The 17,014-nt window shown below is 33.7% G+C and overlaps 3 protein-coding genes across 3 annotated transcripts; 1 reads left to right on the forward strand and 2 right to left on the reverse strand.

The window, feature by feature from the left end:
• Nucleotides 1-224: 224 nt before the first annotated feature.
• On the reverse strand, nucleotides 225-1,264 carry LOC123197679. Its single transcript, XM_044612049.1, has 2 exons — nucleotides 505-1,264; nucleotides 225-421 (listed from the first exon to the last, which is right to left on the reverse strand). The coding sequence occupies exons 1-2, from the start codon at nucleotides 1,262-1,264 to the stop codon at nucleotides 225-227; spliced, it is 957 nt and encodes a 318-aa protein (XP_044467984.1).
• Nucleotides 1,265-1,680: 416 nt separating this feature from the next.
• On the forward strand, nucleotides 1,681-3,545 carry LOC123197754 (receptor-like protein 43). The gene is made up of 3 exons (XM_044612164.1): nucleotides 1,681-1,814; nucleotides 2,436-2,748; nucleotides 3,186-3,545. The coding sequence occupies exons 1-3, from the start codon at nucleotides 1,681-1,683 to the stop codon at nucleotides 3,543-3,545; spliced, it is 807 nt and encodes a 268-aa protein (XP_044468099.1).
• Nucleotides 3,546-6,788: 3,243 nt separating this feature from the next.
• On the reverse strand, nucleotides 6,789-9,623 carry LOC123197828 (receptor-like protein 6). Its single transcript, XM_044612293.1, has one exon. The coding sequence runs from the start codon at nucleotides 9,621-9,623 to the stop codon at nucleotides 6,789-6,791; it is 2,835 nt and encodes a 944-aa protein (XP_044468228.1).
• Between the last annotated feature and the right edge of the window lie 7,391 nt (nucleotides 9,624-17,014).

Consider the following 17,014-nt stretch of genomic DNA (forward strand, 5'->3'; position numbering starts at 1 on the left):
TATTTTCAGATACTTTCAGATGAGTCTTCATATGAGTATATACATCTTTTGTTCGCTTCCAGATTTTCAGTTTTCTTGGAATACTTTCTAAACACTTTTAAAGATGCGTTTATTGTAAAGTATTTTTAAAAAGAAAAAAATAGACGCTACGAATATTAATTCGTAACATTCCTCCTTCGGTGGGTAGTACTTCTAGGGAGGGATGTTACAGCTTTCATCTGAAGTCATATGGTTGGTGCATCCACTGTCCAATAACCAGGTTTGAGAATGGACTTGAGCTTCATAGCAGCCTGCTGTAAACAATTGCTCTTCAGGTTGCTCTTCCTTCTCCTGTAACTTTTCAGCAACTTGAGCTTGCTGCTGATTTGTTTTACCTTTGTTCTTGCAAACTTTCTCCATATGACCAAATTCTTTACACCCTCTACATTGTATTTCAGGTCTATACCAGCAGTACCTCTCTGTATGGCTGGTTTTTTTTACAATGTTGGCAGGGTGGAAATCTACCTTTCTTCCCTTTTTGTCTTCTATCAAAGCTCTCCTTCTTTTCTTTGCCTTTCTTGCCAAATTGCTGCTTATTTGAACTGGAACCAGCATGCATTTTTGTTGTTTGGTTTGCAACAAAAGCTCCTTCAGATATTATGACTCCATCTCTGAAAGCTTGTCTCAATTCCACAGCTTGTAAAGAGTTTGAAAGTTCTGAAATTGTCATGGTGCTTATGTCTTTCGAATCTTCCAAAGATGAGATCTTTGCCTCAAATTTTTCTAGCAAACTCACCAATACTTGCTCCGCAACCTTATTTTTAGAAATTACTTCTCCAAGAAGAGTCAACTGGTTCATAATTTTCATTAGCCTATCAATGTAGTCTTTAATTGATTCACCATCTTTCATTCTAAGCAGAGCAAATTCCCTTTTTAAATTGAAAATTTGCATTTGCTTTGATTTGTCACTTCCATGGAATTCCAATCTCAACTTATCCCATGCTTCCTTTGCTGTCTCACAAGCCATGATCTTTGCAAACATCATCTCTGAAACTGCTGAATGGATACAAGACAAAGCTTTGTATCTCTTAGCCACTTCTTCAGAATGGTGCTTAATTTGATTCAGTGTTGGGTTTTCTGGCAGTGGATTTGGTTGCTTATCTATCTCAACCACATCCCACAAATCAAAAGCTCTTAAGTAGGCTTTCATCTTCACTGCCCATGCTGCATAATTTTCACTAGAAAAAACTGGTGCAGATACCCCTGTAAAACAGCTTGAAGCCATGGTTTGTGTGCTCAGTTTCTTCTCCCTATTGCATATACTAGCCTTCCCTTTTCTTCAAACTTCTTCCTTGGCATAGGTTTTTACAAAGAACTGAAGGCTCTGATACCAATTGTTGATTTTTTAATGGAGATCTGGAAGCAAAGAAAAGCAAGAAAAATTAAAAAGCAGAAAAAAAAAACAAAACAGAGAGCTGGAACGGAAGTTTGCTTTTCCTTTGCTTTTGTGACAAGAAAAACATTGTCATTTTTTTGCCACACATGTATATTTACATAGCTTTCCTAACCCCTGTACAAAAGCAGCTTAAATTAAGCTTATCCACACAAATTCTTACAAGCCAACCAAACTTTAAGTCAAAGTACACCTAACATAACAAGTACAATTTAGTTTGGTTGCATTCTAACTAAAAACATTACAAAATGGTTAAGGAAGTTTGTCACCATTTTAAGGCTGCAGAAAATAATCCATATCATCTTCAGCTTTCTGCAGCAAAACCATCTTCAAAAATTCAGAATTTTCAGCAGCCAACTTCACAGCTTCATAGCTTCAACAAGTTCTAGTTGCCTTGTTACCTCTATCTTCAACAATAGCAGCCTCTTCCTCCTTCACAATCTTCAGGAGCTCAATCTAGCTTGTAATAATTTCCGTGAATCAAAGATCACAGAGAAGTTTAGCGAGCTTACAGAATTGAGACATCTTGATCTTTCATCATCCTATTTCTCTGGCCAAGTTCCTGCTGAAATTTTCTACCTATCTAAACTTGTAACTCTTGACCTTTCTTCCAATGATTTCTCTGGAGTGTTACTAGAACTGCACCAAGATGATTTTAATAATCTCTTCCAGAATCTAACGGAATTAAGATATCTTCATCTTGACAATATAGACGTGTCTTCGGTTGCACCTTCTTCCTTGGCAAACTTGTCCTCTTTTTCTTTGATATCTCTTACTCTGAGAAACACTTTTTTGCATGGGGATTTACCAAATGATCTTTCCACCTTCCATTCCTCCAGAACCTAAATTTAGCTGGAAATGATTTGTTTGCTAATTTACCAATCTCTAACTGGAGCAGTCCCCTCAGGTTTTTGGATCTCTCTTACACAAGTTTCTCGGGAATATTACCTGAAACAATCGGTAATCTTTTGTTCTTAAATGAACTAGATCTTTCTGTTTGCAGATTTGAAGGGTTAATTCCAGCATCACTTGGGAACCTCACTCTTCTCACTGCATTGGATCTTTCATTCAATAATTTTATTGGTCAAGTCCCAAAATCACTATCTAACTTGGGGAAATTCACAAATCTATCTCCTGGAAATAATAGTCTTTTTGGGCCGATTCCAGATGTTTTTGGCGACCTCAGCAAATTAATTTATCTGGATCTTTCATCCAATAATTTCAGTGGTCCATTGCCACCATCAGCATTCAACCTTACAAGGCTTTCTGTTTCAGACTTTTCCGAAAATCAACTTGATGGTCAAATTCCCATTCAGGTAAGTGGACTTTTAAATCTTACTGAGCTACAATTGTATCATAATTATCTGAATGGTGGAATACTAACTGGGATGTTTGCTCTACCGTCTTTGAATATATTAGATCTTAGTGAAAACAAACTCAAGGTCCTATTGAAGAGTTCCAGCAGTTTGCGCCATTGCAATATGTTTCTTTGGCCGGTAATGAGATTCAAGGTCCAGTTCCAAACGCCATGTTTGAATTTTTGAACCTCTCTTTTCTTGACCTTTCAGTTAACAACTTGAGAGGTATTCTGATGTCAGAAATGTTTCAAAAATTTCAAAAACTCCGAGTAATGGTACTTTCATATAATAGCCTACTAGAATTAGCCCACAATACTCTCAACTTCACCTTGCCAAACCTTTGGTTTTTCAGTTTCTCTCATTGCAACTTAATTGGATTCCCTTATTTCTTGAAGAATTCGAGAAATCTGCAGTATTTGGACGTTTCTAGCAACACAATTTCTGGGCAAATTACCCGACATGAAACAGAGTTGTGGAGCAAATTGTACTTCCTAAATCTCTCTCACAATTCCTTTACAAGTTTTGAGCAAAATCCATCCATGATAAACCTGCAATATCTTGACCTTAGAACAAACTTGCTTCAAGGGCCACTTCCATTTGTACCACCTTCCATGATTGTTCTTTCAGTTGCAAACAATAAACTCTCTAGACTGATCCCTTCATGGTTTTGCAGCTTAACATCCGTTCAATATCTGGAAGCGTTTAATAATAGCTTGAGTGGACCAATTACCCAATGCTTACGAAATTTTTCGTGAGCTATGGGTCTTGAATCTGGGAATGAATAACATCAATGGTAGCATCCCTTAAATATTCAATTCGACAGGCAAGATCAATTATATCAACCTTAATGGTAATAAGTTGGAGGGACCATTGCCTTCTCTGGCTAACTGCTTGATGTTGGAAGTGTTTGATGTTGGAAATAACATGATTAATGACAAATTTCCTGAATGGATGGTAAATCTTCCATATTTACGAGTAGTTGTCTTGAGATGTAACAGATTTTATGGTCCCATTGGCGATCCTTATACAACAACTGCCTTATCTAAGTTGCGAATAGTTGATCTCTCATACAATCAGTTCACTGGATATCTGCCAGCAAAATATCTTGAAAATTTTAAAGCTATGATGCAAGGGGATAAAAATAATGTTGGACTCAATTATTTGGAGTCAGGTTTGGATTTATATTATTCTATTATTTTCACTTTGAAAGGAGTTGACCGAGATTTAGAGAGAATTCTAATCAGTATCATAGCCTTGGATTGTCAAGCAACCAATTTCAAGGGTCAATTCCTGAAGCCATCGGAAAGCTTGATTCACTCATGGTCTTCCATGTTTCTCACAATAACTTGATAGATCATGTCTCATCATTAATAGGAAATTTAACGCAACTTCAGTCGTTAGACCTCTCTTTTAATAGACTTTCAAGAGAAATTCCGAATCAGTTGATGAATCTATCATTTCTTTCAGTATTAAACTGTTTTTACAACTTATTTGTGAGATCTATACCTCAAGGAAATCAGTTCAAAACATTTCCAAATAACTCCTTCATTGGAAACCCTGGGTTGTGTGGTCCACCATTATCAAAGACCTGTAATAATGATGAGCCACCATCACCAATAACAACAGACAATGCATGGAGGTTGTTTGATTGGAAAAACACTTTGATGGGTTATGTATGCGGATTGGTGTTAGGCATTTCCATGGGATATATTGTACTCACAAAAAGAAAACCACAATGGTTTGTACAGATGGTTGAACAACTGCAACTAATGACTCTGAGAAGGTTGAAGAGAAGAAGAAATTAGTATGTTCAACAGTACTATTTTTCACTGATCAATTGTAACAGAATTTCCTGTTTCTTGAAATGCAGGGGAAGTAGCAGGTATTAAATTATTACTATTATGTGCTTTAAATTTCTTTTTCCGAAGGAAGCTTATATTCATCTCATCACCTTCACAGTTCATATTGACAGACATCTCTGATCACTGAAAATGGCAGGAGCAAAGCATACTGCTTTGCTTTAATTTCAAAGGATCATTAGCAACTCACATCAGAATGTCATGTTTCTTTTTCCAGAGGAAGCCTAAATTTATCTCATCATCTTCACAATTCATATACACAAACATCTCTAATCACTGAAGATGTTAAGAAGAACAGTTAGTAACTAAAAATTCATCCTAGTGTTAGAACAGAAATTGTATCAAACGTCAGCTATATATATATATATATATATATATATATATATATATATATATATATATATATATGTGTGTGTGTGTGTTTATGTTACATGTTCTAGTTTTCTAGATAAACAACCAAGAAAGTGAGTTCCAGCTATTAAGATCCTTCTGTCTCTTTTCCTATGATGACTTAAGGAAATCTGAGAGAGAAATAGAATAAGTTGACACTTCAAAAGTTCAATGTACATATTTTTTGGACCTTTTTGAATACACTTGAGTAACTAGAATGGTTAGAATTCTACTTGCTTATTAGTCTAATCAAATACTGGCAGAGGATAGAAAAATTTACTGAAGTTTAATTACAAAGAGAATGCAAGGGATTGATAGTCCTCTTAAATATAGTGTATAACTCAAAACTCTAACCACTGAAATAAGTCTCTCAACTGAGTAATGAACTCACAAACCGCATAATTTTCACTTCATTTGATGAAACTCCTCTTTCAGATGGAAGACCATTCCAAATGGAACAGTCCTGTTCCAGATTGAAACAGCCAAAACGCTTTTAGAAATTAGAACAACCAATGAACAATTGATGGAACGACTTTATCTTCACTTTCTACGATGCCTAAAACAATTGTCCACCTCACCAGAACGCTCTTATAATACTAAAACTCCCTATTCTTCATTTGAAACACCTTTCTTGAATTCGAGTCACCATATCTAACATATATTGTATTCACAACAGGAAGACCTCCATAGTTTGTAATAAGGGTTAAAAGAGCGATACTCAGAATCATAACAATAGTGAAAAGAACTCATCCAAGAAGAAGAAATTAATGACTTGCTGCTCTTGACAACGTTAGTGCTTCGATTTTTATAGCATACATATTTATATATGCTTCTGCGAGAATCTGAATATAAACTCTACTGATTTTTCAAGCTTCTTTTCTTTTCAGAGACAGGTGCTTGACAAGAGCAAGGAGCACAACCGACTGAATCAACATGGTCTATATATTATCATTCAGCAGACTATTATAGCTTATAAGCAAGCTTTCATGGAAAATCCAAATTTCCATCAAAGCATAAAATTAAAGTGCTTCAATTGTTTCTGGAAATAGTTTTTTGTTTGTTATTTTTGTGGTTTGAAGTGCTGTAAGACATAAGTTGATGGTAAGCTACTGCTTTTTCTGCTCTACAAAATGCAGTTAATTTCTGAACTTAGTACTTCTATTGTCAGAATTTTCTCTCTTTATTTGTATTATTTAGAAAGAAAACTGCAAGGATATAATCGTTAATGAAGAGCTTTCTAAGGGTAAATCTCTTTCTCACCGACCAATGCACAACACACCAAAACCTTTCTCTTCAGAGTTTTTTGTTGTGGAAAATGCAGAAAATTAATGCAGGGTGTGGAGTGTTGGACAGAGCAGATTGTTGTTGAAGGATGTTTGGTTTAAAGTTTCTCAGGTTTTGACAGTGCTTAATTGCAACTGCAGAAAAAGAAATTAAATGAATAGATGATAAGACAACAGAGTCATGACAACAAAGTTTCCTATGACTGTAAATGTTAATGAATGTAAAATAAGAGTATAAGATTATATACTGTTATGTCGTTAGATGAGATTAACTAACTTAAATAATGAAAAGGAACCACATAACAGAGTCCACACTTCTGACATTTTATTAAAGGATTTACTATATAGCGATTGACAGCTTGCATGGAAAAAAAATACACAAGATACAAAGCAAGAAAAAAAAAACTGCATATTATCAGCAAGCTAGTTTGCACTAATACTCACCCATGAGAACTTTTTGAATCAACTAAGTGCTTCTTCCACGTTTGTTGTATAGCCTTCTCCCCTTTCCAGGTTGTCTTCCTTCAACAATCCTTATAACCCATAGAGGCTTTCTTGTTGAGAACACAAGATATCCCTTCGTAACTCCTAACACCATTCCACATCCGTAGCCAATCAACACTGCTTTCCAACCAAAACCATTTGAAGATTCACCATCATCTGATTTTAAGAGTAGTTGTGCTATCTTCTTATAAGTTTCACATGTGTTTGACAAAGGAAATCCACATAATGCCAAATTCCCATCATATGAATTGTTTGGGAAGGTATCAAAGTGGTTGTCTCGAGGTATGGGTCCGCTGAGATGATTTTTTGACAAATTCAGAAATCCAAGAAAATTCAATTTGGTCAATTGCCCAGGAATTTTCCCGACCAACTTATTTGAAGAAAGGTCTAAGGATTCCAGATCACTCATATTCCCAATAGATGGTGGGATACAACCTATTAGGTTGTTTTGAGAAAGATTGAGAAGACGAAGAGCATGAAGCTTCCCAATTACTTTTGGAATCTCTCCATGAAAATGATTATTTGAGAAATCAATGGTAGTGAAAACAGTGATAATTTTCACTAGTTGATAGTCAAATCCTTTCCAAGTTACCATCACAGAATCTTGATAATAATTCTCACCCATGTATTGCAACCTTCTCTCAGCTTCACCAAAGTCCATCATGGCATTAAGATTTTTGAAATACCTGGCTGGCAAGGAACCACTAATTGTGTTGTTTGAGAGATCAAAGATTCTCAACTTAGGAAAACAATTTTTGGTCTTAGAACAACCCCAATTAGAACCGTACAATTTGTTGGAACGAAGAACCAACACTTGTAGCTCTGGAAGATTTCCCAACCAATATGGGAATATGTCATTTATCTTGTTGTTTCCAAGATCAAGAACTTCCAGCTTTGAACAGTTGATCAATGATTGTGGAATTGACCCTTTCAATTCATTGCTATTGAAGTTAAGGGTCCTATAGTTGTTTCCCCTTGCAAATGTTCTTGGAATGGAGCCATTAAATCTATTCTTCCGTAGATCTAACACATGAAGACTACTGAAATTTCCTATGCATTCTGGAATGTTACCAGATAAACTGTTATTTGATAGATCTAAAATCTTAATGAAGCTCATACTACAGATCAAGTCTGGTATCTCCCCAGTCAAATTGTTGTTTGACAGTGAAATTAATCTCAAGTAAGGCTGTGAAATTGGAAGCGATCCCTGGAGCATGTTAGAATGAAGGTCTAGATATTGAAGATTTTTCCATGGAAGCTGGATTGTGCCTGTGAGAGAGTTGTGGGAAAGATTTAGCCAGGATAGAGTATCCTTTCCAATCTCTAACATCCAGTTTGGTATGTGACCATGGATTTTATTTTCAGAAAGATCTAGCTGAGACAAATGATCTAGTCTTCTTAAGAAACCTGGGAATTCACTGATGTTGCAAGCAGATAAATACAAAGATTCAAGTTGAGGAAATGATGAGTTGACATTGAATCCGGTAGTGATCACAGACAAATTGTTATGAGAAAGATCAAGGTACCAAAGGTTTTTGAGCTTTGAAAACATGTGAAACTCTGTAATACCACTTAAACTATTTGAAGAAAGATCAAGGTATTTTAGACTCACAAGTTCAGAGATTGAACTTGGGATTGGACCAGTTAATTGATTACTTGACAAGTAGAGATAAGAAAGATGCGATGAGTTAACAAAACAAACTGGAATTGGGCCAGTGAGTTGATTACTTGACAAGTCTAAAAACCGAAGTTGTGTTAAGTTGAAAAAAAATTCAGGAAATTGACTAATAAAACTATTGTTCCAAAGATCTAAAAAATGAAGATTGGTAAGGTTTGAAAGAAATGATGGTATTGGGCCAATGAGTTGATTACTTGACAAGCCTAAAAACTGAAGTTGTGTTAAGTTGAAAAAAAATTCAGGAAATTGACCAATAAAATTATTGTACGAAAGAGATAAATCCAGTAGATTGGCAAGATTTGAAAGAAATGATGGTATTTGACCATTGAATTTGTTATATGAGAGACTCAAAGATGTAAGTTGTGTAAGGTTTCCAAGTATTGTAGGAACTGATCCTTGTAGAGTGCAATTCTCAAGAGACAATTCCCTCAAGTACAAGAGATTGCTGATTGAGTTCGGTAACTGTTCAAACATGCACATGTCGGAGACATACAAAGACTTAAGTGGTGTACTCCAATTACCTTTGGGAAGATGACCAGTCAAGTTGAAGTTACCTGCTAACCGAAGGATCTGCAGATTTGGTAGGCGAAAGACATCAACTGGAAAGTTCCCTTGCAATTTACAATACCATAGACTTAGATAAGTTAGAGAGGAAGATAGATTCTTCATCGAACTAGGCACGATGGAGGACATGTCCACACAATTAAGAACAAGGTCTTTTAACATCGTCAAATTCTGAACTAGCCTTTCAAAAACTGGTCTTTCAATTCTGACTGAAAATCTGTCAATCTCAAAATAGTATGAGGAGAAATCTAGTGTAACCAATTTTGACAAATGTGAGATTTCAAATGGAATATGACCACTAAAGTTTGAAAATGAGAGATTCAGGTGTGTCAAACTGGTTATTCGACCAAAATCAGGGGAAATTTTAGAGAGTTTAAAATTATTGAAAGCTAGATTGAGTTTTTTCAATTGAGGAAGAAGAAAAAGGCTAGTGTTTGAAGGGATGTTTCCATAAAGCCAACTACAACTAAGGTCGAGCCCAATCACATGACCAGTCACTAAATCACATGCGACCCCATCCCAAGAGCAACAATCAATATCCTTTTTCCAAGACATCATTTTTGGATAAGAAATGACATGATTGTATTCACAATCGGAGGTAGAAGTATTTTTGAAAGAAAAGAGTTGCTTGAATTGGAGTAATGCAGTAATCTGGTGATGAGAACAAAGTGTTGCACAAGTTTGAGAATAAAAGAGGAAAAATTGGAGGAAGAGAAATTGGTAAGAGCATGTTAGACAACCCATCTTTGCTTAATTATGATGAAATCACAAGAAGATGTATCATTATATATATAAAGGAAAAATGGAGGGTCACTATATCAGCAACTAATTTAAAGTCTTGGTCAACCATATGTAAACTTCTTATAAATTACTGATGTCATTATCAAAGTGATATAGAACAAGTGCTTCTCATTTTTATGTTTCTTTTTTTTATTTTATTTTTCATTTAATCATTTATTATGGGCCCACTAAATGAAAGCCTTGGACCCATCAACCCACACACACTCAAATTATGCCATGCTTGCCCTCTAAATTTTGGGCCCCATTTTTTTTAATAATTTCTTCTTTGTTGAATTAAATATATATTTTTTCTTTTAGAATGAGGGATGGATTCAAATCAAACCAGCTCAATGTTGGAAGTCGACTTAGTTTAGGTTTATTTAATTCAAATTTGAGCAAAGTTTCAATTAAGAGAATCAAATCGTTTTTAAAACTAAGTCAAATTTGAACAAGAGAGAGTTCAATTTGAGTATGACTTAAATTTATGACTCAAATTTGAGATTCAAATTTATGTTTTATTAACAAAATAATGTTATTTTCCTTAATATTGAATAAATAATATTGTTTTGTAAGATATCTTCAATCGAAATCACAAAGAGTTCAATATCTTTAATTAAAAGAAAAAAAGATGATAGTTCCTTATCTCTTAATATTGTTATCCTGTGTGGTTGTGTGCTTAATTATTATATATGTATAACTTAGTATTTTCGTGGTTGTCTTATGTTTATTGTTATAACCATACTTTTATCATGCTTGGTAACCATTAGCTTCTATTAACAGATTGCATCTCTTTTTAAGGGTCTTGAATCATAGCCTTCTGATTGGCCCTTGTAATTTTGGTCATTTTACTTTAACCTGATAGATTTACGCAGAAGTAGGTTCTATATAATATATTAAATAAATTGAATTTATGGCTTTTTTTGCATGCCTGTTCATTTTTATGGATGGAGTGATGCCCAACTTTTTGTATATGAAAAATTCAACGCAGAAGGTTCAATTCATCTATGAACTTAAGAAGTATGGCTGTAATAATTAATTGAACAAATTGTTTATTAAGTTATGTTGCCTGGATTGGCAAAATAAATTATTACTTAGCTACCTTATCAAAATTTAATGTATTTTCCCCTAGCATTTGGGGCAGCCTACTATTGTCAAAGAGGAAATAACTTTTCCAGAGTAAAGACTACTTCATAAATTATTGATTAGTCTTGGTCTTCACACACGTTCCAAGAAATTTCATTCAAGACTTTGAATAGTAAATATATCTAAAAGGCCAAAAGACTTGTTCCCACTCAAAGGTTTGATCATTGATGTAATTTCAAATTCTTATCCCAATTTTTAAAAACATAAAATCTCACTTATAAGTTAAATTTGATTAAAATTCTCAATTATATATAAGGGTTATCATTTTAACAATAATATTTTAAAATATATATAATTTATTATTATTTTTAATTTAAAAAATTAACAACTTTATCCTTGTATAAAATTTTTCTTTTTTAAAAAGTCATATTATGACTAATGTCATTTTTAAAGTGGTGCCAAAGAAATTAGATATGAAATCTCTTTATTTACCAGACTAACGGAGGTTGATTAAGATATATGTTATGCAGAAGTTTATGATATTTAATGTCTTTTTTTTTTTTTCTTTTTAACTTCTCTGCTCAAACACATCGGTATAATTATTGAGACAAGCAAAATTACTGAGTCCATGTGCGTTGAGCACAACATATATTCATCCTTTTTCACAATTAGGCTGATGCGGCGAAGAATAGGGCACATGATTTCTCCAATAATGAAATCATTTGAGAGTATGTTCGAAAAATTTTGGATGGTTAATTATTCAAAAATCTGAAACTTTGTACAACTCAAGTTTAAAGATAAGGTGAATATATATGTGGCTAATGATAATACTATGCTTTTAAAAGACCATTTCCTTTTTCTTTTGTGATTATGATGCCAGTGAATATAAATTGTGAACGTCATGAATCAATACAACCATAATATTGTCAAAAAAGGGTTAAAATTTTCTTGAAAAAGAAAGAGAAAGTTGAGCGTGAAGATTGGGGTAGAGGTCTTCTTCAATAATTTAACAAGCACAAGTCTTGGTCTCACAACAAGCGAAGTAGATTGCATAAGTAGCGAGTTTAACATAAACTGTGAATCTGTGCTTTTCATTTTCCCTTTCCTATTTATCTAATTTGTTTCACGAAGAAAAACTCTTGTAGTGCTTGAGATAATCTATTTTGAATAGGCAGTCGTATGCTAAAGCAAATATCCAAATGATCACAGATGTTACGAAAGAGAACACAGATTGGCTACAATATGATAAATCCCAACCCCATATAATTCACACTCGAGGGAAATTTCATATTAATGAGTGAGACAAAGGAGAATAGTTGTTGAATAACAGTAGTCTTGGTTATGCACTACCTATTCTCCACTAGGCAATGCATGACCAAGACTTTAATGGAGTGGTTCTTCCTAGTGGATGACTAAGACTTGGTTTTATAAGTAAGTCACTAGTCAAAATTCATGCAATTAAGTTATGGCATCTCCACTGCACGATATAAGATTTACTGGAATTAGCATAAGGCCAACTTAATGTAATATTTTCACACTGGTTAAGAGGATTGAACATTTTTATATATTGAAAGCAAGTCATGCGGGGAAAGGAAAAATAAATGCTAATAATAATAGCCAATGTGTTGCACGTTGTTACTTGTTTTTTTTTTTCAAAGAATCATTATGTATTTTCAAAATTTTTCTGTTTACATTACATTTTTCTTCTTATTTGATTGAATTTGTGATTTCAGGCAAATTGTCTGTGAAAATCATCATTCTTGTGAACTTGATAAGAAAATGTAAACTCATGTATTGCTTAATCTCACTTTCTCTTGTTCAAATATATATTGAACCTATATATAATACTATAATATGGCCACACTACTGCATGCTGCTATATTATATGAATATAAATGGGAAAACAATATTTGAAGGAATCAAATTATCATTTTTTTTTCTATTAAAATAATTGAACTTTCAAGTTCTTCTATTAAAGGTATCATATTTTTAGATTTTCCCATTTAAGAGATTAAACGTTCATTATTTTTTATTGAAGGTATCAAACTAATTGTCTTACTTCCAAAACAAAACAAAACAAATAATATTAATTGTGTTTATAAGATACCTTCAATTAGAATTATAAAAAGGTCAATATCTTAAATTAAAAAAAAAAAGTAATAATTTGATATATCTCAATGTTGTTATCAAAGTAAAGGAAAAAATCACCTAGTATGACTACACCATGGTGATGCTAAAGCTAAATTATTATACAAACTACTCTCCAACATTTTTTCCTTGGAAAGAGTAGATAACTTTTTCAAAGTAGGGACTACTTCATGAATTATTGATTAGCCTTGTTCTTCACATATACATTCCAAGAAATATATTTAGGACTTGGAATAGTCAATATATCTAAAAGGCCAAAAGACTTGTTCCCACCCAAGCTTTGATATAATTCCAAACCCCCACCTACCATCTTTAAAAAACCCAAAGTCCCAACTATGAGTCAAATTTAGTTAAAATTCTCAATTAGATTTAAGAGCAAAATCATAATTTTAATAATAATATTAAAAAAATATAATTTATTATAATTGCCCCCATAAGTTTTAAAAATTAACAACTTCACCTTAACGTAAAGTTTTTTAGTTTTGAAAAGTCACATTTCTGCCGCTTCCCCCAAACCTAGGGTTTTTTTTCTTCACCTCTTTAGCCACCATCTCTATCTCCGACGACCTCCCCTTTTTACCCTATACCGTCACTATATCTTCATCTCTTCACCTCTCTAGCCACGAAACTCGTCATCCAGACTATTTTTGTGGAAAGAGTAAACACCTTTCTTGGAGTAAGGACTACTTCATGAATTATTGATTAGCCTTGGTCTTCACATATACATTCCAAAAAATATTATTTATGATTTGGAATAGTCAATATATCTAAAAGGCCAAAAGACTTGGTCCCACCCAAGGTTCGATATAGTTCCAAACTCCTACCTACCAACTTTAAGAAACCTAAAGTCCCAATCATGAGTTAAATTCTATTAAAATTCTCAATTAGATATAAGGGTAAATTTTTTATTTTAACAATAATATTTAAAAAATAATTTATTATAATTCTCCCCTAGGTTTTAAAAACTAAAAACTTCACCCCTATTTTCACCCTAAACCATTGTTGTTTTTGTCTTTTCACCTCTCCAGCCATGAAACTCATCGTCTAGATGATTTTCATGGAAAAAGTAAATACCTTTCTTGGAGTAAGGACTAGTTCATGAATTATTGATTAGTCTTGGTCTTCACATATATATTGCAAGAAATATCATTTAGTACTTGGAATAGTCAATTTATCTAAAAGGCCAAAAGACTTGTTCCCACCCAAGGTTTGATGTAATTCCAAACCTGCACCTACCAACTTTAAAAAACCTAAAGTTCAAATCATAAGTCAAATTTTTTTAAAATTTTCAATTAAATATAAGAGTAAAATTATCATTTTAACCATAATATTAAAAATACATAATTTATTATAATTTCTCCTTAGGTTTTAAAACTAACAACTTTACTTTTGTCTAAAATTTTTCAATTTTGAAAAGTCACATTTCTCCCCCCTCCCTACAGGGCCCAAAGTCCCACCTACCGACTTTAAGAAACCCAAAGTCCCAATTATAAGTCAAATTTTATTAAAATTCTCGATTAGATATAAAGATAAAATCTTCATTTTAATAATAATATTAAAAAAATATAATTTCTTATAATTCTCTCCCAAATTTTAAAAACTAACAACTTCACCCCTATTTCCACCTTATACCATTGTCGTCTTTGTTTCTTCACCTCTCCAGCCATGAAACTCGTTGTCTAAATGATTTTCATGGAAAGAGTAAATACCTTTCTTGGGGTAAGGACTACCTCATGAATTATTGATTAGTCTTGGTCTTCACGTATACACTCCAAGAAATATCATTTAGGACTTGGAATAGTCAATATATCTAAAAGGCCAAAAGACTTGTTCCCACCCAAGGTTTGATGTGATTCCATACCCCCACCTACCAACTTTAAAAAACCCAAAGTTCAAATCATGAGTCGAATTCTTTTAAAATTTTCAATTAGATATAAGAGTCAAATTGCCATTTTAACAATAATATTAAAAATATATAATTTATTATGATTCCTTCTTAGGTTTTAAAAACTAACAACTTTGCTCTTGCCTAAAATTTTTCGGTTTTGAAATGTCACATCCCCTCCGGCACAAACCTAAGGTTTTTTCTTCACCTATTTGGCTGCCATCTCCATCCTCGACCACCTCTCCTTTTCACCTTAAATCGCCGCCGTCTTTGTCTCTTCACCTTTGTGACCATGAAACTCGTCGTCTAGACGATTTTCATGGAAAAAGTAAATACCTTTCTTGGAGTAAGGACTACTTCATGAATTATTGATTAGTCTTGGTCTTCACATATACATTCCAAGAAATATCATTTAGGACTTGGAATAGTCAATATATAAAAAATAAACCTACTTTGTCTATGTTAATTATAAGACAATAACAAAGATTGTAAGTCTTGGTCTACTATCTAGAAAAGCAATATTGTCTATGTTAATTTCCATTCTCCCCTCTCCAACCATGAAACTCGTTGTCTAAACGATTTTCATGGAAAGAGTAAATACCTTTCTTGGAGTAAGGACTATTTCATGAATCATTGATTAGTCTTGGTCTTCACGTATACACTCCAAGAAATATCATTTAGGACTTGGAATAGTCAATATATCTAAAAGGCCAAAAGACTTGTTCCCACCCAAGGTTTGATGTGATTCCATACCCCCACCTACCAACTTTAAAAACCCAAAGTTCAAATCATGAGTCGAATTCTTTTAAAATTTTCAATTAGATATAAGAGTCAAATTGCCATTTTAACAATAATATTAAAAATATATAATTTATTATGATTCCTCCTTAGGTTTTAAAAACTAACAACTTTGCTCTTGCCTAAAATTTTTCGGTTTTGAAATGTCACATCCCCTCCGGCCCAAACCTAAGGTTTTTTCTTCACTTGTTTGGCTGCCATCTCCATCCTCAACCACCTCTCCTTTTTACCCTAAATTGCCGCCGTCTTTGTCTCTTCACCTTTGTGACCATGAAACTCGTCGTCTAGACGATTTTCATGGAAAAAGTAAATACCTTTCTTGGAGTAAGGAAATGACTACTTCATGAATTATTGATTAGTCTTGGTCTTCACATATACATTCCAAGAAATATCATTTAGGACTTGGAATAGTCAATATATCAAAAATAAACCTACTTTGTCTATGCTAATTATAAGACAATAACAAAGATTGTAAGTCTTGGTCTACTATCTAGAAAAGCAATATTGTCTATGTTAATTTCCATTCTCACATCCCATCTAGTTTGTTTTGTTTTATACGGGAAAAAAATTCTTGTAGTGCGTGAGATAATCCAATTTGAACAGGTAAGTTGCAGACAAAAGCAAAAGCCCAAATGATCATAGATACTGAGAAAGAGCACATAGATTGGCCATAATATGATAAGGTTGATATGTGTATGGTTATCATTATTTGTTTCCTTTGTATTTATTTTTTGAGTCAAAGGTCAGATCCTGTGACTGCAAATACTTATGAACTTAAAATTTTGAAGGTAATAAGTTAAACTTCAAATTATTTTCTGCATTTAACACTCAATGTTAAACGCAAAAAATAATTTGCTATAGAACACCATAGCTGAAACTTCATAAACTTTGTTGATGGAGTGTGATACCCTTAGGCGAATCTCACATCGACAAAGCACGGGAGAGATGCTGGGTCTGTGTGTGCTCTGTCTATGGATCCCACATTGGTTAGTGGTGGGAGAATTGGATTGGTTAAATAGCCTGTGAGCTCCTTAACTGTTAAGACACGTTTTGGGTTGCAAAGCCCAATAGCAAACCCATGATGGACTGTGTGTCCAAAGTGGACAATATCTTAACAGTGGGTCGGGTTATTGGACCAGGGTTGTTACAAATGGTATCAGAGCAACTCCGCGTGTCCTCTTGAACGATGGTGGGGCAAACCTCAGCGAGGACGCTGAGTCCCGTAAGGGGGGGTGTATGTGATACCCTTAGG

The sequence above is a fragment of the Mangifera indica genome, chromosome 1 (assembly GCF_011075055.1).
Source record: "Mangifera indica cultivar Alphonso chromosome 1, CATAS_Mindica_2.1, whole genome shotgun sequence".
Classification (NCBI taxonomy): domain Eukaryota; kingdom Viridiplantae; phylum Streptophyta; class Magnoliopsida; order Sapindales; family Anacardiaceae; genus Mangifera; species Mangifera indica.

Excerpts from the sequence above, each read along its gene's own strand:
- LOC123197679 (XM_044612049.1), bottom strand. The coding sequence starts at position 1,264 with ATGGCTTCAAGCTGTTTTACAGGGGTATCTGCACCAGTTTTTTCTAGT. Across the intron at positions 422-504 it reads AAGACAAAAAGGGAAGAAAG|AGGGTGTAAAGAATTTGGTC; the intron begins GTAGATTTCCAC and ends AATACAATGTAG.
- LOC123197754 (XM_044612164.1), top strand. The coding sequence starts at position 1,681 with ATGGTTAAGGAAGTTTGTCACCATTTTAAGGCTGCAGAAAATAATCCA. Across the intron at positions 1,815-2,435 it reads CAGCTTCATAGCTTCAACAA|ATTTGAAGGGTTAATTCCAG; the intron begins GTTCTAGTTGCC and ends TTCTGTTTGCAG. Across the intron at positions 2,749-3,185 it reads ATGGTCAAATTCCCATTCAG|AATTCGAGAAATCTGCAGTA; the intron begins GTAAGTGGACTT and ends TATTTCTTGAAG.
- LOC123197828 (XM_044612293.1), bottom strand. The coding sequence starts at position 9,623 with ATGTCTTGGAAAAAGGATATTGATTGTTGCTCTTGGGATGGGGTCGCA.